This window comes from Wyeomyia smithii, chromosome 1 (assembly GCF_029784165.1).
Source record: "Wyeomyia smithii strain HCP4-BCI-WySm-NY-G18 chromosome 1, ASM2978416v1, whole genome shotgun sequence".
In the NCBI taxonomy this organism is placed as follows: Eukaryota; Metazoa; Arthropoda; class Insecta; order Diptera; family Culicidae; genus Wyeomyia; species Wyeomyia smithii.
The window spans coordinates 53,051,047-53,077,902 of NC_073694.1; the positions used below are offsets into that span (position 1 = coordinate 53,051,047).

Consider the following 26,856-nt stretch of genomic DNA (forward strand, 5'->3'; position numbering starts at 1 on the left):
CAAATTTTATTGAGTATTGACTGAGTTAGAAGAATTTTTCGAAAATATGAAAAATTGCACCGGGCATGCAAGGGTTAACTTTGACAGGTATGTGAATCATGCAAAAGTGGCGTTTAAGGACACGCTAACATTGCCTGGTGTTGTAAGAGCAATATTTTTTGATTAGTATTTTTTATCACGAATTTTCAGGTGATCAATTTCACCCCATTCCACGGTACAGGTCGGACTCGATTATTACAGTCTCCAGAAAATAATCGAATCAGCAAAAAAATTTTTTTTGTTTATTTTGCATAAATATTTTGTTGTTTTTGAATTAATAAGCAGGATTTTTTTGACTAAACCCCTTAAAGTGGCAAAAAACCTTTCTTAAAAATATATGTATATATAATCGCATCAGAAAAAAAATTTTTTGTTGCAAAACATCTTTTGTTGTTTTTAAATAAATAAGTAGAATTTTTTTGACTAACCCCCTTAAAGTCACAAAAAACCTTTCTTACAAAAATATATGTATGTATAGATTTCGTAGTTATTGATGACGAAATGTTAACTGTAGTATTGCAACTTAAAATGTAAAGAAATAACTGAAAAAACCCGTATTTAACTCAAACAAATTTATTGGCGTCCTTTTTCGACTGCTTCGAGACACTTCTATTCTTGTATTGGGCGATGCTACAATAACGGGATATGTGTAACACGCTAATTCTGTTCTACTCAAACAATCTCCCCCGCCTTGAAACGTCCAGTTTCAATTGCATCTGATGGTAACAAACATATTCTTTGAATTGGTCGTTGATATTCTGCCTGGCCACGCTGTAAGGTAACCGTTCTAACTATCCCTACAGAATCTGGATGCACCTTTTTAACACGAGCCAGCTCCCATTGTGTTGGGGGGGCGTTATCATTTTTCACCAATACCAACTGATTCTCTTGAACGTTTGCCTTAGTTATCTGCCACTTTGTACGTAGTTGTAGATTCGATAAATACTCGTCCCGCCATCGTCTCCAGATTTCCACAGTCTGCTTCTGCAATAATTTCCACTTGTCCAAACGGTTGGATGAAATGTAACGAAGGTCAGGTTCTGGAATCAGGTTGAGTGGTTGTCCTATTAAAAAATGTCCCGGGGTTAGGGCTTCATAACTGTCAGGGTCTCTGGATAAAAGACACAGCGGTCTAGAATTTAGACATGCCTCGATTTGCGATAGGATCGTAGACATCTCCTCGTAAGTAACTGCTGTTGTGCCGAGCACTGCAACCAAATGTTTCTTTGCACTTTTGACAGCAGCCTCCCAAATTCCACCCCGATGAGGTGATGCCGGAGGGTTGAATACCCACTTGATGCCACTAAACGTTAAACATCGATTGATTTCTGTTTTTCCAGCCGTCAAATTACCTTTGAGTTCCTGAAGCCACCGATCTGCCCCAACAAAGTTAGTCCCGTTATCGGACCAAATCTCACTGGGATAGCCACGGCGTGCTATAAATCGCTTGAGTGCACCGATAAACACATTGGTAGATAAGTCGCTGGCAACTTCTAAATGCACTGATTTTGTTGAAAAACAGATAAAAACTGCAACATATCCTTTAGTTGTTTTAATACCTCGTACATAGGATGCATTGATTTTTATTGGCCCAGCGTAGTCCGACATGAGTGAAAGCACGTGTGGCAGTTACGCGAGGAACGGGTAAGTTACCCATTAACTGGGTTGCTGTCTTTCCTTTAAGTCGTACACAACGAATGCACCCATCTGTTACTCGACGAATAGCTGTACTGAGACAAACTACCCAGTATTGCTGATTGATCGTAGCAGAGAGCAGATTACGTCCCTCGTAAAAATTTCGTAGATGGAGATCTAATATCAAGAGTTCGGTCACTCGATGATCACGAGGCAAAATTATCGGATGTTTAATGTCATATGAATGCGGTGCAAACTGTAGACGTCCTCCTACGCGCAATGTTCCACCATCATCCATGAAAGGATGAAGTTTGTTTAGTGGGCTGAATGGTATTTCCTTGCCTTGTCTAAGGAGTTCAATTTCCCTGTCAAAGATGTCGTGTTGTGCTGTTTGGGCCAATTGTATCTTTGCCTGGTAAAGTTCACTAGGTGTTAACCCTCCTTCGCTTCTCAGTTTCTCGGATACTTGTATAAAACGATTAATATATGCCAATGTGCGAACAATTACAGTAAAGCTCGATCTCTTTCTCAACAACTCTGATTCTATAATGAAACTAGTTCTAACGTTGAGAATCGTTGCGTGTAATGATTCGACCTTACAATCTTCAGTTGACTCCTTGTCAATACGCTTTATATAAAACGAATTCCACTGCTTAACGTCCCTACCTAACCATTCGGGTCCATGGAACCATAATCGATGTGTTACAAGCTCCTCCGGATTTAGACCTCTTGATGCACAATCTGCGGGATTTTCTTGGCTTGACACATGGTTTCAACGATCTCTTGGAAGAAAGTTTAAAATCACTGACGTTCTGTTACCAATGAACGTTTGCCATTTTCGAGGATGAGCGGAGAGCCAATCAAGGACGATTGAACTATCTGTCTATGCCCAGTGTTCTAATTGTAAATTCGAAAAGGCATTTGTGATTTGCTTCATCAACTCTGTTAGTAAAGCTGCTGCACTTAATTCGAGTCGTGGTAAAGTTACTTGTTTTATTGGAGCTACCCTGGTTTTAGCTACCAATAGAGTGATAACTATCTTGCCATTTTCATCTCTTGAACGAGAATAAACCACTGCCCCGTATGCCATTTCCGATGCGTCTGAAAACCCGTGTAATTCCATTTTCCCATTGTAGTTTGCCGGGGAATGCGAACCTGTTCGATATTGCAAAGCTGTTGCTTAATGTCTGTCCACATTGATTCTATTACTGGAGGGAGTTGATCATCCCACGACATATCATATAGCCAAAGTTGCTGGAAAAGAATTTTAATGCTAATTGTTACTGGAGAAATCCAACCAAATGGATCGAACAACTTCGAAGAGTCCGAAAGTAGCTGCCGTTTGGTGTTCACAGTGCTGACTGGCTGAAATATATTAAACGAAAAGACATCTTCTTGTGGTAACCAGCGTATACCAAGAGCCATGACTGTATCTGGTTGATCGACCCATTTCACATCAACTGATTCTGGGCCATCTGCTTCGTCACAAAGTAACTCAGGACAGTTTGTAGTCCATTTACGCAAATTAAAGCCTGCCGAATGTGGAATCTCCGTTCCTGGTTTTTCAACTCTCGTGCTTTTTCGATGTTTTTCGCTCCAGAAAGAAAGTCCTCAACATACGTATCCATTTCTATTCTCCGTGCCGCCTCAGGAAAAACAGTTTGATATTCACGAGCTGCTTGCTTTAATGCTTCAATTGCCAAGAATGGAGCAGATTTCGTTCCGTACGTAACCGTGCACAAGCGATAGTGCTTAATTGGTTCCTCTGGATTACTTCTCCACACAATACGTTGAAAATTTCTGTCCAGCGGATGAACCAACACTTGACGGTACATTTTCTCAACGTCCGCGGCAAAGGCCACCTTGTTAGCTCTAAATCGTAGAAAAACCGATAACAAATCTTGGTTGACGTTGGGTCCCGCCAAAAGTCGGTCATTCAGAGACATTCCGGTTGATGACGCACTAGATGCGTGAAAACAACTCTTAGTTTAGTTGTCGTACTTTCTGCCTTCACTACTGCATGGTGGGGAAGGTAAAAACATTCGCTGTCCTTTATATCCACTTCACTCACTGGGATTTCTTCTGTATGTCCTAATGCAAGATACTCGGTAAGAAATTCTGAATACTGCTTTGCAAACTCTGAATCCGTATGAGAACGCCGCTCCATTGCCACAAGCCGCTTGAGAGCTGCAGGGAGGGATTTTCCTGAATTTAGTTTCGAATCGTCGAAAGGAAGTCGTACCATGAAACGTCCTGACTTATCTCGCGAGAGTGTAGCATGAAAAAAATCCAATGCTTTCTTTTCTGCTGGAGTATACTGTTTTTGGTTTGGAATTTCCTCTATTTCCCAGAATTTCTGTAAAGTACAGTTAAGATCAATTTCTGTGTGCAGATTTATCACTGATAGATTGGCATTAATTCCAGGAGTGCAAATTGCGTGATTCCCAGACACAATCCATCCAAATATGGTGCTCTGCGCTATGGGAAATCCAGAGTTGTCTTTGACTTGGCCTGGTGCTAAAAGCGCAAGAAAAACATCTGATCCCAAAATTATGTCTATTGGTCCTGGTTGGTTGAAACCCGGATCAGCTAAATGCTCCTGTACTCGCTTGTCCAAGAGATTTGCGCTGACTTTTAAACTTTGAGCCGGTAGTGTAGACGTCAGTTTACCCATTACGAAAGCCTTCGTTTGCAAAAGAACCGTGTCACTGAATCGGTTGGCTAATGCAAGTTTAACGATGCCCCGTGTAGTTCCAGTTTGTTGCTGCCCAAGACCAGAAACCACAAACTTTCCATTGGTACGCTGCAGACCGAGCTTAGTCACACAACGCTCCGTAATCAATGAAGCCTCGGATCCCGAATCTATCAGCGCTCGAGCGTGTCCCAGAATACCATGAGCGTTTCGTACACGGATAACTGCTGTTGGCAATATCGGCACCAATTTTACGTCTTTTGGCACCTGCGCCATCAAAGTATTGATTACAGGTTCTGTTTCTTCTGTAGACGGTTTCGCTTCCTTATTGTTATCTGGCCGTTTATAATCGACAACACCTGCTGGACATAAAAGCGTATGATGTCGCTTTTTGCAATTTGCGTTATGACACACTGACTTTAAAGAGCATTGCTTCACATTGTGCGATGATCACAAACAATTATAACACAACCTCGCTTTTTGTGCAAGTTCACGTTTCCCTTGCAAATCCATTTTTTTTTAATTCTTCACATTGAAATATCGGATGCTCACTAGAGCATTTCGCGCACTTTTCTGCAACCGTCGATGTATGTAATGAATGATACTTCCGCTCCACTGGAAGACTTTTTTTGAAATTTTCCTTTTTTCTACTATCAACACCAGACTTCTTAGAAAACGCCGTACATGTTTCCAAAGCATCACAACGATCATCCAGAAACTTTAGAAATTCGTCAAATGATGGATTCTCTATATCGACAATTCTTTGCGCCCACAAAGAACGAGTATCCATAAATCAGCCATGGGTCACGAGTGTTGTACACATCACCAAGTGCGTTTAGTTGACGAATGACCTCATCCGATGTGGTGACGATTTTGCGTAGGTTGCTGGAGGTGGCAGAAACTATGGCTGGCTGGTCCACGAACTTACGAACAAGAGCGAACACTGTGTATTTTTTCTTATCGTAAAAGTTTGTTAACGCTGTCCATGCTTCACCGTAGTTAGCATCCGAAATAGCAAAAGAACTTATCAAACGTCGTGCATCTCCTTCGAGATACGACATCAAATATTGCATTTTATGAGAATCTTTCAGATCATTTCGCGAATGAATTGTGGTTTCGTATATGTCTCTAAACGATATCCAATGCTTCCTCTCTCCATTGAACGTAGGTACATTTATCGGTGGTAGCCTAACGTTTGAAAAAGGTGAACGATTCGATACCTGTTCTCCTCCAGCTTGATCATTCGCTAACTGCCCTGACAATTGGTTTACATTGTTGTTTGTTGCCGACTGACTCAGCAGCATCGCTCGCTGCACTTCAATCAACATCTTCATGGCCTCCTTCAGGTCTTGACATGTATCAACAACCGTCCTATCACTGGCCACCGAGTTCGTTTCTAGGTTATGTTCCTCCAACTGCGCAATATACTCTTCCAAAATGTTTTCGCCTGATAATATTGCGCAGTAAATTCCTCTCGATAATTGTGTACCGATGCAACTGCATCTGGATCGGGTTGATTTTCTTCGATTTCTCGCTGTGTAAGGCGGAAGCTCCCAGCCACCTCCGTTAGCTGCTCAAGCCGATCTTTTGCTTCCCCGAGGGATGCGTTCCTCTCGTGAAGTTTACCAGCTTTCATATGCTCCCATCTTAATTGCGTCAGCAATGCATTTCGACGTGCAATCAAACGTTCCATCGTGATTCAATACTATCCGATGCTTGAAGGACCAAAAAAATTGATGACGAAATGTTAACTGTAGGATTGCAACTTAAAATGTAAAGAAATAACTGAAAAAACCCGTATTTAACTCAAACAAATTTATCGGCGTCCTTTTTCGATTTGCTTCGAGACACTTCTATTCTTGTATTGGGCGATGCTACAATAACGGGATATGTGTAACACGCTAATTCTGTTCTACTCAAACAGTTATTCATTATGTTATTGCGGTCAGCCATGGCAAGAACACTACACCGTGCTGCACGGGTGTTATAAAAACAGAAATTTTTCGATTTTTACAAGTTTTTTTTTTGGAAAATGAAACGAAAGCCACCATTAAAATTATCATAACAATACTTTATAGAAACAGTACTTGAAACTATACATCTTCATCATTTCATTTCAATCCCCTCCTCATCCAATATTATTCATAGACTCGACTTGCTTATTGGGTAGATAGTAGATTAGCTAAAAACATTGCCTTTTATTTATTTAAATTTTTGCTCACCAGTATTGATTTCAACTTCATAAAAATAAGTATTTGAAAAGAGTCAATCTCGATCACCTCAACCTTAACATTGAAATAGTAATATTAGGGTCTATTCAAACGTGACATAAATATTGGACTTCCGGAAAACCCTCACCACTTTGTCTAGCATGTTTCCAATACTCAGCACACTAGATATAAAAAATTTCCTCAGCCCTGCTTGCGTTATGTAACATTGGAACGGACTTTTATGAATCAATAAGGAAGCGCTTATTTATAACGTAACGCAAGAATAATTATTGTTGATCTCCTTTCCCCCTTTGCCATGCTTTTTGTTTAAATTTTCCGTATGGGTTGCAACACTTTGCCAACCCAACACTCTTTCCCGTTTCCTGAGCGTTACATAATTTGTAAACGTTCCTTCGCGATATTTCTGTTTTAGATCAGCTTTACTTTACTTGAAATATTATGGCTCAAAAATCATTTGAGTCAAAAAAAGGTTGCGTTACGTCATATTGGACTTAAGGGAACGTCCATTAATTACGTATCGTGAATAAAAACTATTTTCGACCCCCTCTTTCCTCTAGGCAACGCTCTTTGTATAGATCTTCAAAATTTTTAGTATTGATTGCGACGTTTTGTCAGATCTCTACCTCCCCCTAAGCGTTACGTATTTTTGGACGATCCCAATACGACATTGCTGCTTTAGGTAAGTTATATTTAAAATAGAAAAAAAAATTTATGATTCGATTATATACAATTTTATATATAATCGAATCATATATAATCGAGTCAATATATAATCGAGTCTGTATATAATCGAGTCCGACCTGTATTTAAATCTGAAAATAGAAAAATAGGAAACTATTATGATTCTCTATCAAAAAACTAAAATAGAAATAAATAATAAGTTAGAATATTGGGAAATTTCACCAGAAAAACAAAAAAAAACAAACAGAAACTAAAGAAGTAAAACTAAAAATATCGAAATTAAAAAGACTAATTACAGGCAACACAGAGATATAAATAATAAGAAATTGACGAATAAATGAAACAAAGCTGAAAAAAGTAAAGAAACAGAAAAAATAGAAGAATTTTTATCAAAAAAAATCTATGACAAAAAATACAAATTTGAATATAAACAACAAAGCAAAATTTAAAACAATTGAAAAAGATAGAATAAAATAAATAACAAGTAATGGAAAATAGAAACACAGAAATACATTAAGCCTGAAAAATTAAAAATATTTTTCGCATTTTACGGTTTATCATTTCACATAAAAATCAAAAAAAAAAAACAAGAGGGTAAAAGAGAGGGCCCCACGAAAATATCTGTTCCGGACCTGTCTAAAGTGGAACCATTTCCCGATTTTTTTACCCACTATCGAATTTTATTAATCCTAATTTTAGTGGCCGCCACAAGGGTCTATTTAAGACGTTTGAGACGATTGATAAACAGTTGACATATGAATTAGTTTTGTGGAAAAAAACCGAATGATGACGAAAGTATGAGAGTTGTAATTCTAACGTTTTCCGGAGACATGCTAGCCCCATTATAAAAACATGTCTTGAACAAACCACCTGAATATAAAGGTAAAAAAGCAAAATTTCTGTGACCTTATTCGAAGCCACTAACACCCACTTTCGTCCGATAGAGCACCGGTTGTTTCACTTTTTGCTTCAGCATTCCTCTAAACGAATCACCTGTTTCCAGATTTCCTACATGTTTCATTACCACGACAACTTAGTTCTTTGCGTCATATTTTCCGCCTCTTATGTTGCGTCACTTGGTGCTTCATACCTCATCGTCCCAGGTTGATCGAATGAAAATTGTTGGCGCTTATCTTGATTCCGGTACCGCCGCTGGCGGTGTAACGCTAATCTGCCGTCAACAGATTGTGGTTAAATTGAAATCCAGACCGTCGTCATACCCAAATGGTCCCTAGTCGTAGGGGGTAGAGCAAACTCAATCAGAAAAAGCTTCTGGCAATTAAAATTCTCCTTTCTGCATCCTGCCAGTCGGATTGAAGACCAAAATCTATGAAGTTTTTTGTTGGTTACCAAATAGCTACTTGATAAAACGACCTTCGGCGTCGTAAAGCACTCGAGTGCCACTTAGCATGTAATGAGTATGCTTGGAATATTGTCGTGAATTTTCCGCCATCACGCAGGGAGTTTTTTTTTCGCTGGAAAAGCTGAGCTGTCAATGTGGAAGTGCCCTCCGAAAGAAATATTAAAATTAATAAGTGCACGGTGCCATTCTTACACACGCCAACCGGGGGCCGGGTAGTTGTTTAGGGTCCCGGTTCGGGTTTGGCAACGGAAAACTAATTTATGCAAATTGGATTGGTTTGATTTGAACTGAGGAGTGTCGGTCGAGTGCCGCAGTGCAATCGGGCTCTCGGGGCTAGGTTACTGGTGGACGTGGTTTCGTTTTTCTAGGTTACTTGTTTAGGACTTTAAATTTTTATGGTTCTGATGAAGGTACGGGAATAAGTTTTGGTCATTCCAGGTGGCCGTAGCCAGGTTAGTGCAGTCATATTATTCGGTGCAAAGGGGGTGTTAACGGATGGCTATTGTGATTTTGATTAAATTATAAAGAATTATCTTGATTTAAAAGAAATTACACACTCGTAGCTTTCATTAGGTACTAGTAAAAAAAATTAAGAAAGTTGTTTAACGGGGTTCCGAAAGTTAGGAAATTATATTTTATTAGTTGCTTGCTTGCTGAACGAGCAAATTTATTGGGAACTTAGACCTATTTTGAGCCTTCCAGGGCACTCTGCTGACTGCAAGAGGTATAAAATTAGTGTCCTCTATCTTTTACCTTAGAACTTCTGTAACATGTCAAGCATTACAAGGTGGTAAAATGGGGGATAGGATGACAACAAAACCTTATGAGAAACATAAAAAATGGGCATCATTAAAAATTGATGTGATTTTCCTCTTAACAGTTATTCAATGTTCACATTCTGACAAATGGGGTCTTTTCATACGCTTGGCGAGATTTGTGATGCGTCGAAGCCTAAACATTCATCCAATAAAAAAACTTTCGGCTCTATGCATCACCGCCGCCGCATAATGACCGATAGTGTAGGAATAGCTATCTCATTGTGAATTTTCGACAAGATGATTTTACGGTGTTCAAGAGTATATCATGAAAGTCCTGATTCAGTGACGCGATTCTATTAGTATGACTCTTTTTGTAGCGCTACGGGCGTTATCATAAAAAGTTTACAGCAGGTGTGCTTTTCTATACATTCCGGTAAATGACTTCTGGTGGCCGGATGCCATCGGATTTTATGGGTGTTATTTTGCTGAGACGGTATCGGCTTTCGCGGTAGATTCACTTTACACAGTCAGGAGTTGAAACCGTGCCGGGTTTACATGAAGCGGTAATAAAGGGATGTTTGAATATGAATTATCAATTAATGTTTTTTTTTTTTTGAAGTTTTAGTTGATTTGTTTTCTTTAAAAAAATAGTTTAGTGGGCGTTGCTTTCTAACAGAAAATTCGAATGAAATCGATATGTACTTAACAATCTTTTTGCCTTTTACTGCTACAGTCTCAAGTTACCAGCGAGTTTGTGAGGCAAATGGTATTTATTTTTAGGAGAAACGAAAACTAAAATAATTCTATCACTTGAATCGCTCACATGACATAATGTCGTATTTATCGTATTTATCACGTATTTATCTCTTTCGTTCTAAATTTCATAACAAGCAACAACGTATATAACTATTTTTATTAGGCTCGATTTTTGATTGCTTCATAAGTCCACTGGCAGAGAATTATGCTTTCTGTTATGAAGTAATTATCTTCATCATTTAAAAAGTGTTCAGTAGAGTCCTATCTCACGACCCTTAGTATTATTCTAACGAAAAATAGTGTTCTAGAAATTAAACAAAATCCAAAATACAAATTACAAAGATGTCCTAGTTTCTAACAAAGTGCAATTAAGTCCATACGAATTTTGGAAAGCTTTTTCCCACAATTAAAAACTGCTACCAACTGATCAAATCGGTGTATCGTCCACTTAAAAAAACGCTACTACAATGTTGCTGGTCTATAGCTGCGGCCTACGGTGCAGTGTGTGTATGCCTATGTCGTAGCAATTTCTGAGGTAATAATTTAAATATGAACCTAATTTTTTAATAAGCACTAATTAGCTATTCTCGTTTCCGCAAAGACTTTGGGGACTTTGTATCGGTCGGTTTATCGTTTGACACATACACGATTGCTTCCTGCTTGTGGCGTGGTGCCGTTTTGGTGCTGCCCCCTTGTGGAACACGATGATGTCAGAAGTGTCGTGATTGGTCGGTTTATATTGTGTAGCGCATATATTGTTTTCTTTGCTGGACAGGCTGTTTTTTTTGTCGTGTACTGGAATGTTCTTCTGCAAAGCGGTTTTCACTGTAATTAGCAGGTATGTTGTAACGCTGCTGTTTTTTTCTATTCTAGAACACAAGTCATATCAATCATAACGGGGTGACAGGCAACATTCGGTCTATAATGATAAATGAAACAAAATCAAAGTTAACAGAAAAGCCAGTATCTAAGATCAGGCGAATGCAGGGATGCGGCGTGCTTGCAAGTAACAAGAACAGGTTAGATTTGGATGCCAGAGCCAAACTTACTTGTTTTTTTTTTCTTTCTTCCTACAGCATTTTACTTACATATAAATATATCATGAATGCACTCTACGCTACGCTAAAACTGTTCTATCATACAAATGTAGATGACGCCATCTTTGGCATGCATTAGTAGTTACGAACCAGTAGCCAGGGTACTCGGTATGATAGGTCGAACTATGGTATAAGAAAAATTGCTTTTTATGTAGGACATACGGGCATTAAGCACTAGAAAAAGATGAGTTTTAGCATTCGAAACAGGTTGGAAAAATATATATACGTATGGAAATAGAATATCTCGAAAGAAGTCAAAAGGAACACCTACGTTTTGGGACACGAAAGTCTTTACCACTTTTCGCGGGTCTACTCGTGGGCTGTTGTCAGTTGCGGAGTAGGTTTGTTGTTTCCAATTGTCCACAATGGATGCCAATTGCAGGTTGGGAGAACAATTTTGCTTTACAGGGAATACGGATCTAGCGGGATGGTGGTGGTTTGCCATTTTCACTCTAATAATTGTGGTTTTGTGGTTGGCTTAGTAGGTGTAGGTACGGGGAAATTACTGCCGGTGCGGGTTCGTTCGGATTTGTACAACTGCGGGTTAGACTTTGTTCAAACAGGGACTGCAGATTATCAAATGTCAAGAATATAACAATCAAAAATGATGGAAGTGTCAAAAACGTCAAAGTTCACGTCTTTGTCAGAACGTTCAAAAGTATCACTAATATGACAGCTATCATAAAAGTGAAAAGTGTGAACAAATCAATTATATCAGTAAAACAATGTATGTTATACATACATAAGATACTGTTTGTAGGCATAAGGGAATAGTAAGCAAACTAATGAAATGTAACAAGAAACATATAAGAATCGATAAGATCATAAAGCACATATATTAAACAAACACATACACATAAAATGTGTCCAAGAAAAAAACAAAAAAAAAAAACAGAACAAAAACAGAGAGATATCGGGTAAAGAACAAAGAACACACAGCAATATCATGAAAAATATAAAACCAAAAATAAACAAAAAAGAGGAAAGCGGATCACAGAAAGTTGAAGCAAATAAAATTGAATTAAAGTTAAAAACAGAAGCTTAAACAAACGAACAATAACTATTAAACAGATACAAAACGATCAGACAATAAAAACCAACAAAGTGACAAAAAGAAAACACTACGATCAGAGAAAGAAAACCAAAATTCAAAAGAAAGAAAAAATCTGAGAACGATGCGATACAAAAATTAAGGAAAAAATACAAGGTATCGAAAACAAAATTGAAAACATATTAAAAGTATGAAAAAGAGACAAAAATATAGAACAGAGCAGAAGAGAAATCAGAACAATGGAGAGATGAAAAAAGTGAGGAAACAACCGAAAAAACAGTAGAAAACTCCACCCCAAAACAATAAGAAAGAGACCATAATATAGAGAGAAACAGCCAAAGCAGAAGCCAACAGAAAAAAAAACAGCGAGATAATGGGTAAAGAATAGAAGGTCAATAATGAGAAAACGATCTAAAACAAAATTACGAAAAAAAACTTAATAAACAGTATGTAGAAGATAAAAAAGAAAAAGAAAAATAAAATAGAAAAATGTACAGGAAAGTAAAACAAAGTTTATTGAAATAATAAATCTATTGTTTTTATTATATAAAGAAAAATTGCTGAAATGACTATAATAAAATTAACGCAAAGTAGAATCTAACATGAACAGAACAAAAATATTGTAAAAAATTGGTGTTAGTATTGCAAAAAACTTAATGTATAAAAAATAGCAGGAAAAATATTGAATTCAAACCAAACACATGATATATAGTAACACAAAAGACGAACATAGAAAAAATTAATCGAAAAAAAAAATAAAAATATAACGAAACAAGAGTTTCAAAACAAAGAGAAAATAAAAAAAACAAAGCAGGAGACTGAGAACAAAATGTTAGAAAACCTGAATCATTTAAATCAACCAATAGTTAGGAAAAAAATATTGATAAAACGAATTTTCGAAAAAAAAAACGAGACGCTTCCAGTTAAACAAAACAAAAACATACAATTAGAGAACTTTGAAAACAAAATGAGGAGCCAAAAAATAACAAAACGATGTTGTCAAAAATTATCAAACGAAAAACTGAGAGATAGAAAATCAAAAAGATAAAAAATATAGCAAATCTTTTCGCTAAAGGTATAAAACAGAAGAAAAACAAATGACAGCTATGTTTAACAGAAAAACAAAAAGAAAAAGGTTACCAAATGTAGAAAAGACTCATGATAAAGCGAACCAGATAGAAGAAGCAGAAGAAATTCTAAGCCAAAAAACGAAGTAAAGTTATACAAAAAATTAAACCATAAAAAATAAATAAATAACATACGATCAAAAAAACAATGCAGAGTTCAAAAAATAGCCAAAAACAAGGAACTGTGAGAAAAATGACAAAAAACCTGAGTCAAAATAATAGTAAACTTGAAAAAAAAAAGTTTAGCAAAAATAAATAATAAAGCAAAAGCAAGAGGCTTGTAGGTGAATACAACAATTTAAAAATACAGAGAGAACTTTATAAAAAAGGAAGCCAAAAGAAATTACCAAACTAATATAACAAGCAAATATTTGAACGTAAATAAAACTAGAAATTTAAAAGAAAAAATGGATTAAAAATGGAAAGAATGGAATAAAAAGAGATTGAATCGAGAGAAAATGAAAAAAAAAAAGAAATTAAATCAAACGAATAACAAATGCTTAGAAGATACAATACGATTAGAAAATAGGCAAAGAAGTGAGAAAATAAAGCAATGAGATCTGAGAGCGAAAACAAAAAGTACGAAAATAAGAAAATAAGAAAATAACAACAAGAAAAAAATAAGGAAACTATTCGAAACAAAAAATAAGAAAATACAAGGGTCAAGAAAATTAAATAATTATTTAAAAAAATTATTTAGTTATGAAAAGAAAAAACCAGGAAAAAAATTTTATTGGAACGCAGAAAACCATGACACGAAAAACGAACACAAATTAAAATAAATCGGGAAATATAAATGAAAACATAAAACAAAAGTTTAAAAACAAAGTTCAACAAAATAATACTAAATTAACAAAAAAAAACAGCTTAGAAAAAAAAAACGAATAACCGAGCAAAAACGAGACGCGCAAGGTATTAAAAAATATAAAAATTCAATGAAAAGTATGTAGAAGATAGAAATGAAAAAGGAATAAAAAAATACTTAGAAAAATGTATAGAGAAGTAAAACAGAGATTGGAGAAGCGAAAAAAAGTGAGAAAAACAATTGGAGAAGAGAAATAAGTACAAACTGTAGGGAAATAATAAGCAGAGGCAAAAAAGATAACAAATAACTTGCAATGAGAAAAATAAATTTGACGCAAAGTTGAATCTATCGCAAACAGAACAAAAATAATGTGCAAAATTGGAGTAAATATTGAAAAAATATTAGGTTATAAAAAGAGAATATCAGGAAAAAAATTTAATTTAAAAGCAAAAAAACATGACACGAAAAATGAACACAAAAGAAATTAAACCGGGAAAAAATAAACGAAAACTTAAAGAAACAATAGTTTGAAAACAAAATGAAATAAAACAAAAACCTTAACAGGAAACTCAAAACAAAATGTCAGCAAAAAACTGAATTAAAATAATACCAAATTAACAAAAAAAAAACATTAATCAAGCCGAACCGTGACGCGTTTAGTAAAATTCAACTTATAAAAAAAATAATTAGGAAAAAACAAAGTTTTAAAAAATAAAAAACTTCATCGAAAAGCATGTAGAAGATATGTATTAAAAAGGAAGAAAAAAATACTTCTAGAAAAGTATATAAAAGGGAAACAGAAAAAAAAATATCAGAACAATGGCAAAGCGAAAAAAAAATGGGAAAACAACCAAAGGAGAAAAATACATACAAACTATAGTGAAATAATAAGCAGAAGCAAAACAGATAACAAATAACTGTTGCAATGAGGAAAATAAATTTAACGCAAAGTTGAATCTAACACAGACAGAACAACAATAATGTGCAAAATTAAAGTAAATATTGAAAGAATATTAGGTTATGAAAGGAAAATAGCAGAAAAAATTTAATTCAGAAGCAAAACAGCATGCCACGAAGAACGAACAAAAAGAATTGATGTTGGAAAAAAATAAAAACATAAAGAAACAAAAGTTTGAAATGAAACAAAAAAAAACCTGAAAAGGAAACTAAGAACATAATGTCAGCAAACCTAGATCAAAAAATACTAAGTTAACAAAATCAAAAAAAAACATATAGAAAAAACGAATAATCGAGCAAAGACGAGACGTGTTTAGTGAAATTCAACTGAAAAAAAAAAACACAATTAGAGAACTTTGATAAACATGGGGAACCGAAAAATATCATCATCATCATCATGATAGGTAGAAAGTCAAAGATATAGAAAATATAGCAAAGAGAAACAAAAAGAAAACAGATGACAGCTATGTTAAACAGGAAAAAAAGGTTACTAAACGTAGAAAAAAAAACAGAAATCAGCGAACCAAATAAAAAAAAGAGTTATAGAGCTGTATAAAAAAATTTAATTATAAAATAATAAATAAATCGTAAAGAAACAATCAAACGAAAACAATGTGAAATCCAAAAAAAAATCGAAAATGGGAAACTGAGAAAAGTGACAGAAAAACCTGAATCAAGATAATGATAATGATAAATTAAAAAAAACAAAAGAAGCAAAAGCGAGAAGCTTTCAGTTACAGTCATACCTCGATATAAAGCGACCTCGATATAAGCAACCTCGATATAACGTAACTTTTACCTCGATATAACGTAACTTTTTTAGATATCTTAAAATTAAAGTACAAACATTACTTTTGGGATGTTTAATGTTCCGAATAAATGGTTTTAGTTCGTATAAGTACCGTAAAATAGGGTGAGATTGATCTTTGAAACAAAACACTGTTTTGTGACTGATTATATTTGTAAACGAAAATTGTCATGTGAAAGGTTTATATATGCTAATAGGTGATAAATGTTTGCGCACTTTAAGGCAGCGTTCAACAATTTTGCATTAATAAAAAAAAATTCGTGCTTCGATATAACGTAACGAAAAAAAAATTGCCTTATATAGAGGTATGACTGTATATGAAAAAAAAGACAACACTCGTGAGCTTAAAAAAAAAATTAGATAGATAGCCAAAAGAAATTACCAAAACCATGTAACAGAAAATTATTGAAACGCAAACAAAAATAAAAACACAGAGCTGCGCCAACTGAAACTAAGAGATAGAAATTGAAATTTAAGAGTAAGATTATATGAGGAAGTGAAGAAATTAACAAAAACGGAAAAGAAAACAATCGAACAAAACTAAAAGAAAGAGATCAAATGTTGAAAACAGAGACGAAAAACAGAAGCCAACAAAAAGAGATAATAATAAAGAAGAACAATCTGCAAGATCATAGAAAATACAGAAAAAAAACAAACAAATAGAAGAGGGTAATAAGCACAATAAACTAGAAACAGATAAAATTGAAAGAATGTGAAAACATAGGATCTAAAACAAACGGATAATAACTCTTAACCAGACAATAAAAAAACAACAGTATGAAAATTAAAAAAAACTGCGATTAGAGAGAAAATAATACCAAGGAGAGATAAAATTAGAAAAAAAAAACAAGGTATCAAAAACAAAATTTAAAACAAATGAAAAGTCTGTGAAAGATATAAGAGAGAAGATACAAATAACATCTAAAAAAAATGTATTAAACAGCAAAGTGAGATCAGAACAATAGAGAGATGAAAAAATGAGAAAACAACTAAAGGGAAAAACAGTGGAAAACCACCCCAACCTAAAACAATAAGAAAATGACCATAAGTTCAAACGAAACAGCAAAAACAGTAACCAATAGAAAGAAAACAGCGATATAAAGGTGAAGAGTACGAAGGACAAACTGGAAGGTTAAGGAAAATATAAAACAAAAAAAAAAAGAGAGATAAGAAAAATGGAGGGATGAAAAATGAGAGAACAACTAAAGAAGAAAAATACACACGAACTAAAGTAAATTCATGTGCAGAAGAAAACCAAACATAGAAAAAAATGGGAAAAACCAAAACTATTACAGTTCTGTTGTAATAAGCAAAAAAAAAATGCTTTTCGAAATTTATCACAAATTGAACAACAATAATGGTGTTAATAGAAAAAATCTGAACAACTATACAAAAATAAAACAGGATAAATGAAAATGGAAACATAAAAAAAACATATAATAGAGCTACACAACAGAGAAAGAATGAGAAACTAGAACAAAACAAAAATGTGAAGCAATATGGTAATACAGTCAAACCTCCATGAGTCGATGTTCTACGAGTCGATATTTTCCATTACTCGATAATATCTTCAGTCTCTTCGATTTACCAAATAAGCTCGCCTCCCATAGTCGATATTTCCTTTACTCGATGCCTCCCTTGATCGATGGTCCCGTTCGGTAACTATGCTCATTGTTTGGTTTCTATGAGTCGATATCGTACTCAAGTTTCAAGTTCGGAAGACGTGAAAAATTGTGTTGAAGAATAAGAAAACTGAGAAACGGAAACTGAATGTGTTAAACATTTCCCAAAGGATCAAGATAATCGGAGAGTTTGATTCAAGTCGTGGAAAAGTGACAGAAATAGCGAAGAAATTTCATGTCCCCCAAAGTACAGTTTCAACCATCCTGAAAAACCGTGAAAAATGGCAAGTAAAATCTCAGAATGAAAACCTACAGAGAAAAAGAACAGGAGCACTTGTCGATGATAGGCTAGACCGGGCTCTGTTGGTTTTCGTGAAACAAGCTAGAAACACCAACCTTCCTCCCTCAGGACCAATAATACGGGAAAAGGCTTGCCAATTAGCAGAGAAACTCGCAGTTTCTGGTTTCAAGGGTAGTAGTGGTTGGCTGTACAAATTTTTGAAGCGGCACAACATATCATTCAAAAAAATATGCGGAGAAAGCGCTGCCTTAGATTCTACGATGGTTCAGAACTGGATGACCAACATTTTACTAGGGCTTCTGAACGATTATGAGCTGAAAGACATTTATAACGCTGACGAAACTGGTTTATTCTACAAATATCTCCCACATAAAACGTTCGCGTTCAAATCCGAAACATGTCATGGCGGAAAATATTCCAAACAAAGACTTACAGTTCTTTGTGCAACAAATGCGGATAGTATTGACAAGTTGCCATTACTAGTGATCGGAAAGAGTCGAAAACCTCGCTGTTTCAGGGCTGTGAAATCATTACCGGTTCAGTACGAAGCCAATTCAAAAGCCTGGATGACTTCCATTCTGTTCGAAGAGTGGATCTTGAAGCTTGACAAAAGAATGAGTGACGAGAACAGGAAAATTTTAATGTTTTCAGACAATTGCACGGCACATCCCAAAGCTGTTGAGGAAAAACTAAAATCCATCAATCTTGTATTTTTTCCACCAAATGCAACGTCCGTACTGCAGCCATTAGCTTCAAGATACTTTGCCAAACTCATCGTCAAACACATGCAACGTCATGGAAGTTGCAGAAGAGCCGTCTTTTGAAATGAAGACGGAGGGTGTGAAAATGAATTTAAGGACCCTGCAATCAGTTTTGCACAACACAGACAATGTTCCTGTTGAAATATTTGAACATTTCTATAAAGTTGAAAATTTTCTTACCCGTAAATATAACTTCAATTGATGTGATATTTATGTAATATTTTTCAAAATCACCGCTACAAATTAAATTTAAAAGAGATAACTATAAAATATTGAACTCAATGTTTCTTGTTTTACTAAAAACTTTTGTAAACATATCCATTAGGAAACATTTGAATTAGTGTTTGTATTGAATATTACGTAATTTCTTTTTTAAGCTTTTTTGCTGAAAAATAAATTAGAAGATTCCTGAGTTCGAAATCCTGACTGAAAATTTATTGAACTTTGAACAAGATAACAGTTTTTACCACACTATGAAAAATATTTGTTCAAAAACAAACATTTTCAAAAAAATTCCATGAGTCGATATTTCCATGAGTCGATGGTCCCTTCGATATCGACTCATGGAGGTTTGACCGTAGTTCAAAATAGGAAACGGAAATATTATCGAGCAAAAGCGTTGTCGCTTTTAATCAAATATAACATAAAGAACCAAAGTAGGTGATGGTGAAAAAATGTTAGTATTTTATTAATAGACAGGAAACGTAACGAGCGCATCGATGTCATAAAAAATAATAAAACACAAACCAAATTGATAAAACACAAAATTGGGCAAACTGGCAGTTATAAAATTAAAGAGGTAGGAGATAAAGCGAAACGAAAATAAAAATAAATATGAACCAAGAAAAAAAACAGAAATAAAACAAAGAAAACAGTGCCAACATTGTCGAACCAAATAAAATGATTACATAATGGAGAAAACGCTTACGGTACAGCGAACTAGAAAATAACGACAAAATGTGCATAAAGCAAAAAATAAACATCAGAATAATTAAATACAGAGAAAAACTAGGAAAACAAGAAACGAAAATCAAAAAATATATGAGTGAACAAAAAAATGAAAGTAATAATACTGTTTGGATGATTAACACAAGGATATAGAACAGGTATAAAGCGATCAGTAACAGAGGAGCAAATAAGAAAAAAAAGCAAAAAATTAACCACAACAGAGATAATTGAAAGTAATTAAGAATTGTAAAAGAAATTGTACCGGAAGAAATAATAAAGAAAAGTGCAATAGCACTATAAGAAAACTAAGAAAAATTTATTATAAGGAATGGTTGTTAGTTAAAGAAAAATGATGGAAGCAAGCAAACGAGAAACATAGGGAAAATTAAAAACAATCAAAAGAACAAATTGAGAAAAAACAGACTTCGTTAACAAAAAGTATGGGAGAAAATGATAGAAAACCTAGATCAATCAGAGAGAAGGTAAGGAAAATACTGCTTATAAAAGTTAAACAGAACACATTACACGTTACAATAAAGTAACTGAAAAAAAGAGAGTAATCAAGGGAAAAATTATGACAATAAATACAGATGAGCAAGAAGAACGAATTGAATCAAATATAGAGAAAAGGTTAGATAGACAGTCGAACAAGTGCAATTAATCAACAAAACTGCAGCTAATACCAATAGAAAATAAAGTTAAGTGAAAAGAACGACAAATATACACTGAATCACAGAGAAAACGAAAAAAAAACAAGGAAGTTTAAAACAAATGCGATAGATGCGATGCGACGGGATGAAAAATAGTAGAAAAGCGGAAACGAAGAGTAAACAATAAGAAAATACAGACAAAACTAGAGAGAACACGAAGTGGTAATAATTATCTTCTACTTTTTCGCTCATAACCGTGTTCGCAGCCAACCTTGCTTGGTGATTATGGCCCCTATTACAGAAGACGAGGGAGCGACGAGTTAATGTCTGTCCAATTTTAGTATTGCAGATGGCGAGTTGTTTGTCACTCCGCTGTCACCAGCCATGTTCCACTCGCGTTCCCTAAGACAACATTTCGTTCGCCTCGTCTTCTATAATAGGGGTCCATAACAATATTTTTGTTCTCTTGTTAAGAATTTTTCGGTAAACCAGAATGTAACAAGTTGTCTACGATTTTTGAAAAGATGATTAATAAGATAGAGCATTAGATGTAACAGATCGATTTTATCACTTTCAATTGCTATCATCTTTCGTTTGAACAAAATCTAACCGCTTACTTTTCTAAGTAGATTAGATGTTATGAGTAGATGAAAAATATTTACAGAAAACATTTCTTGCCACACAGCGTCTGAAAAAGATGATAGTACACACAAGGCTGGATGAGAAAGAAAGAATGGTTCGGATTCGATGAGGATTGTTTACAGGGAAAATCTCTGTCTAGCACAGTACACATAACACTAACCTGCTGGAAACTTTAACTGCTGCTCTTCGTTGGTATCACTGTAACACAAAGCTGTTCTCTAGTTCGTTTTCACTATTTTTTTCTTTAACTACAGTACATAAACGAAGCTAACACAAAACACAACACACACCGCCCAGTTTATTTTTATTTAATTTTTCACTTTTGCTCCAAATTCTGTAGCTGTATTAATTATCCAACCTAGCTACTGATTCTACTCCACAGGGGGTTTGTTTTACCAAAGTTATCGTCTACGCAGTCACCTCACGCAATCTCAGATTGACACGCATATTTCGCACCATGAAATTCCGCTCCTTGCTGTCCTAGTAGGAATAAAATGTTGCTTTTTTACCGACAACCAACTGCGTAGTTGTTGCAGATTTCTTTTCACTGTGTAACCGTGCTCTCGTTCCATCAAGTTCGCCAGTTAGCGAATAATGTTCCACTTTGAGGTTATGACACTTATACAGGCGAATTTCTGTGGTGTTCGAGCGTATGTCCTAAATAATAAATTGTTACAATTTTACCTAGTTTGCCAAACTTAGTTATTCTGTTCGAAGAGCTAATGTTTCACTCGGGGTCTTTGCATAGTTAAATTACTTAGTATTTTTATTGACTAAAATTTCGCAGCGGGTACCCAAAAAAACTGGACCCATGGCGTTAGAATCTCTAACTGCCAAAGCAGTTTCCTGAGTGCCGTAAAAACTAATGCATCTTCTGGGCCAACCAACCAACCAACCGGCTTGACCCTCTGGAAAACAAGCCACAAGTGTGCACACTGCTGCCGGTTTCTGCTAGCAGCCGGTCTTGGCGACTGTGTCCGGCGGACAGAGCAGCTCGGACTCGGAGGATCCTGTCCCTGGGTGGTGCGAGCCATTCCTAGCTCGACCTCCCAACGGCAGACATATAAATTGGCCCACACCCCGCGGGAAACGGTAACGGTCATTGTTCCGGCCTAGCGAATGTAAATTTTACTGCGCGAGTAAATAACGGTCTATGTACTACACACGTAGTTGGAGTTTTGTTTGTGGTGGATAACATAAGCGAGGATTTGCATTACAGTCGCATTAATTCACGGAGTGTACTGTGCGGTTGGATTTGCTTTAGGTACAGTGTGTCTGTAGGTGAGCTGCCGGTAGTTTACCTGCTGTTTTATGTATTTCTAAGCAAGCTTTCGTTTGTGTGCAGAAATGATCATTTGAATGAGAAACCAATTCCTCCAATATTGCTTAAAACTTACATGGCACGCTAACTGGCTTCGTAATTATAGTTATTTTACATTTTTTTTTTTTACGTTTGTTCATTCTGTTATGCACAGGGAGTGGCTGTGAGGTTTCAAAACTAAACTTGTCAACTTCTAGATATATTTGACAAAGTGTTTTAAGTGTATTTGCAATTTGCTTCCAAATAGCAACAATCAATCAACAACTAAGTGAACTGAAGAGTAATAACATAATTTTTGGAACCTTATAATGGTCAAGACATATTATTAAAATATTTAAAAAGTACACATTCAACAAATGTTATTGATTATTTTACCCGGGATGAAAAATAATATTGCAAAACTGAAAACTCTTCAATTTAGCATTTTACAACCGGTTCCGTTGACAACAAGTGGAACCAGACCGATGCAGAGGGAGTTTAAAAAAAATATGCTTTTCCTTATACTAATCGATGACCGACCTTTCAGTACGCACTACGTGTTTTCCCTAAATGTTGAAGATTTTTCTTCGATTTTAAAATTGAAAGATTTACATGTTTATAAATTTTCACTAACTGGCAAGTAGTGCACAAAGTGACACTTCTGCTGCTGGAAAATATAACCCTGGTAGAGCACAAAATAGCATTTCTGCTGCTGGCTCATGGGAAATATAACAAAGTGACATTAATGCTGCTGGCCTGTGGAAAATATAACCCTGGTTCACGTGTTGACAGGGATGCCAAATGCGAAGACATGTCTTAATTTCGAAGACATTTTAGCTCTAATGTGAAGAAGTGGAAGCCAAATAGTCGGTGGATTAACCGCACCCGATTTAATGTGTTAAGTGGGATTTTTGGTGTGCGTTATACAAGAGATAGCTGTCACTTTTGTTTTGGTCATCATCGCCACTGTCTTTTTGTCGCGTTTGTGCTACTGTACAAAAAATTTGTCAATTTACTGAAAAAGGACAAAATAACAAAATAAAACAAAAAAAATCCAACCTGATGCGAAAAACGATAATCAAAGCAAACCGATTTTGACACTTTTTTTTTTTTTTGATATTTGCACACTGTTTTTTTTCGCGGACTGTCCGGGACAGAAAAAGAGCAGTCCTGGATAGTCCGGAAAATGCAAAAAAAAACAGCTCTAGGACAAAGTGTAGTCCGCGGAGTAGCTACACCGCAAAAACGAAAACGACATTAATATGTATCAAGCTCAAGGTGATCTAGATTGAAATTTTTAGCACGCCAAAATTTTCTGTAAATTGCAATGCGCTTGAAACGTCCGAGTCAGATAATAAATGAGTTTTTTTTTTTCATACAAGCAGAATCACTTTTTTTGCTCCTTGTTTTTACAAATTACTCAAGTATATTATTATATTAAGTATTAGCGATTAACGAAAGTTCTGCTAATATAAGTTAAGCGTTTAGCAATTATCAAGCTAAATTTTTCAGTTAGCGGATTAGCGATTAGCGTCGCTGAATTTTCAGTTAGCGGTGTCCGCCACTGAAAAATAGGTAGACCAACTTCCCGATTTTGTTCAAACTTTGTGTAGAGGAACCGATCCTATATTCATTTCAACGTCCATTTTGCCGTAAAATTTTACCATTTTTCAAAATAAAAGTAAATTTAGTTTTACCTCCAAATTCAACCGAGTGATAGGAAGTTTTACCTTGAAGAAACATAGTAAAGTTTGACAAATAAGAGCTATGAGATGAATATAAGAGTGGTTCCCTTGACCTTGGAAAATTTTGAGTGTTGTGGAAAGTGTAACAAAAACAAGCCCACCTCAAATGCACATTATGTAACTATCGCTGAACAAGTTTCAAATGTCATCATCTTGATCGAGGTGCAAAAATTTCCAGTGAAATAAAAAAAAACAAAATATAAAACGATGTGATCTCCTGGGTCGAAAAACCTCCAAAACGGCAAAAAACGGTTTGTGTCATAATTTTTGCATGGTTATTGTTGTTTGAAGTACAATCTAATATTTATTCTCGAAAGGTTCATTAAGTACCTTAAAATTGATGCTAAAAAATTCAAAACAGATTAAGCAACTCAAAAGTTAAAATGATTTGAAACAAAAGAAATTTGAAAAATGTCGACTTTTCAAATCATTAATGTCCACTTTAACCGCCATGCGTGTCCATTAGGAAAAGCAGCAACAATTTCAAATGATTGGGTCTCTTGGGTCTAAAACCTTCCAGAACAAACGGTTCGCGCCATGATACTCCATTTTCAGTAACTTTTTCCATTGGAAACACATTGGTGGTTATGGTAAACATTAAAGATAAAAAAAATCTATTTTCAAAATAAACAAATATGCCTCAGTGAAAATTCAATCTTTTATGTAAAATTTCCTGAGTAATTGCAAAAAAAAAAATCATCAAACGACATGGTCTCTGGGTTTCAAACCCTCCAAAACGGCAAAAAACGATGTGTATCAATTTTTGCGTGGTTATTGCTATTTGAATTACAATTTCCTAGAAAGGTCTATTTATTATCTTAAATTACATAAAAAAAATCAAAATCGGTTAGGCGGCTCAAAAGTTTCAGTTTTTTTTTAAACGAAAAGTTGAAAAAGAGTCGGTTTTTTGTGTAACTTCAAGACAGAAGGTGTTACCTCAAGTGGTGATACGTGTTTAAAATTTTACGATTAGAGAACACATAGAGCGATTTTGAGTGTGATCGGAGCGATCAATTTTTCGGATAGGTATTTTTTTGCATAGCATTACTGAATAGATAGGTGAAGTTTCCCCCAAACTTGTGATTTGTAGCATACCATTCCGTAACAAACCATGAAAATAGGAAAAGCATTGGCCGAACAATTACGAGCTCGCTTTCTATTCTCGATGCTTAGTTTAGGCCCATATGGTAAGAGGTCCCACCTTTTTTTTCAATTTATTCCAACTTCCCAGATTCGCAAGACGTAAAGAGATTTTATTCCGTATGTAGGTTACTAATGTACGAAAAGTGATTCTGTATAGGGTATCAGTGAAAGTCGCCCTATGATTTTGCATTTCACCCCAAAAAGGTATGACTAGTGAAGAAGTTTAGTTCAGTTAACAATATCTCGTTAGGCGCGGGGACATCTTTCCCAAGAATACTTAAGAGCCAGTTCGCGAGAGACGCAACCGCATGTTGTTTTGATGTTCTCCGATTGGGCTTAAATTTTCAGCGTTTGTTTGTCTATTCAAGGTAGGAAGTTTCGCAAAATTTCAATTTTTTTCGTTGAGGTTAAGTGGGGTAAAACGGCCCTTGAAAATGATATGTCCAAAAACGTCCAAATACTAAAAAGTGCAATAACTCTTGCTAGACTTGATGGATTTTTCTAAAAATTTGTGGTATTATTCTGCACTAAGAGTACTTCAAAACGCATGGTAACAATATAGGGTAAAACGGTAAATTGACGAAAAAAACGCATTTTTCTTTTAAAAATTTAGAATTTTCAGGGTCATCCTACTCTTTTCAACATCGCTAGAAAAAATATCTGAATATGGCGTTTTGCAGAGCAACTCAAAAGCTTTAATGTCATATATAAGCCAAATGCCAAATGGGGTAAAACGGCCCTAGAAGATTTTTTACAAAAAACCGTCAAAATCACTAAAATCACTATAGTTCCTGCTAGACTTAAAAGATTTTACAAAAAATTTGGATTGTCACTGTACCTTACCAGAATTACCTACTTTACCAGAAGATACGCAATTCGGGGTAAAACGTTCCTTGAAGATTTTTTTTTTTTTTGAAAAATGCCGTCAAAATCACCAAAACTGCAAGCACTTGGGTTAGACTTGATAGATTTACTGAAAATTTAGATTATCACTCTAGTTAGATACGAACTTAAGGGTAAGATGACTAAAGTGACAAATAGATTTACATGACGAAAAAAAAAGAATTTTTCTTGGGAAATACTCGGCAAATTTCAGGGTGCTATTTTGTCAACAGAAAACAGTCCAAAACCCGAAGTTAGCATTTTATGAAACAACTAAAGAGCTTTTATTTGATATCAATTCCAGATGCATCATTTGGAAACTGACTAAAAAGGACTGAACTTTTTCATGACTTTTTCTCTAGGTTTCAAGAAAAGCATCAAATCTTGTAAAAGACAATATCGATGGGACTGTTGCTGAAAGACTGTAATATTTCGAGTTTTGTTAAAGCAAATGAAGTAAGTTATGGCTTGAGTTTCATGTTCAACTTTTTAATTTGATTGTTTTTAAATTCAATTTGAATCTTTTCAATTTGATTATTTTTAACTTAATTGTCATCAGTCTCATTCTTCGCTTTTTTCCAGAAATTTGGCCAAAAAATCATGTTACTCTGGTTGCTGTTGTATCAATAAAAATGAACAATCATTTTGAAAAATCACGACTTCGAACACTAATGCTTTACAATTCATACTCATGATGTTCTTCAAAGTTCATCAAAGCACCATGTTCCTTAACGCTAAGTTTTGCCTACATAAATATTGCAGGGAATCGTGCAAATAACGATTTTATTTGCTCCACGGATAAGTAGAAACTCGGTTGGAATTATTTATTTTCGCGACCATCATATCGATAATATCTTTTACC

At 35.1% G+C, this 26,856-nt stretch overlaps 1 protein-coding gene across 6 annotated transcripts in view; it reads right to left on the reverse strand.

The window, feature by feature from the left end:
• LOC129718628 (echinoderm microtubule-associated protein-like CG42247) overlaps nt 1-26,856 on the reverse strand; it is a 150,000-nt gene that overhangs the window by 112,148 nt on the left and 10,996 nt on the right. For 2 of the 6 annotated variants that reach the window (XM_055669564.1, XM_055669566.1), the window contains exons 1-3: nt 21,085-21,661; nt 20,945-20,997; nt 11,244-11,375 (exon numbers count right to left, since the gene is read on the reverse strand). The exons of 1 other annotated variant lie outside the window; for it this stretch is intronic. In XM_055669564.1, coding sequence (XP_055525539.1) covers nt 11,244-11,258 — 15 coding nt within the window. In that variant the 5' untranslated portion in view covers nt 11,259-11,375; nt 20,945-20,997; nt 21,085-21,661. Of the gene's footprint in view, nt 1-10,800; nt 10,965-11,243; nt 11,376-20,944; nt 20,998-21,084; nt 21,662-26,856 lie in introns of those variants that run through there. 3 more of the 6 variants (XM_055669563.1, XM_055669565.1, XM_055669567.1) reach the window with 3 other exon arrangements.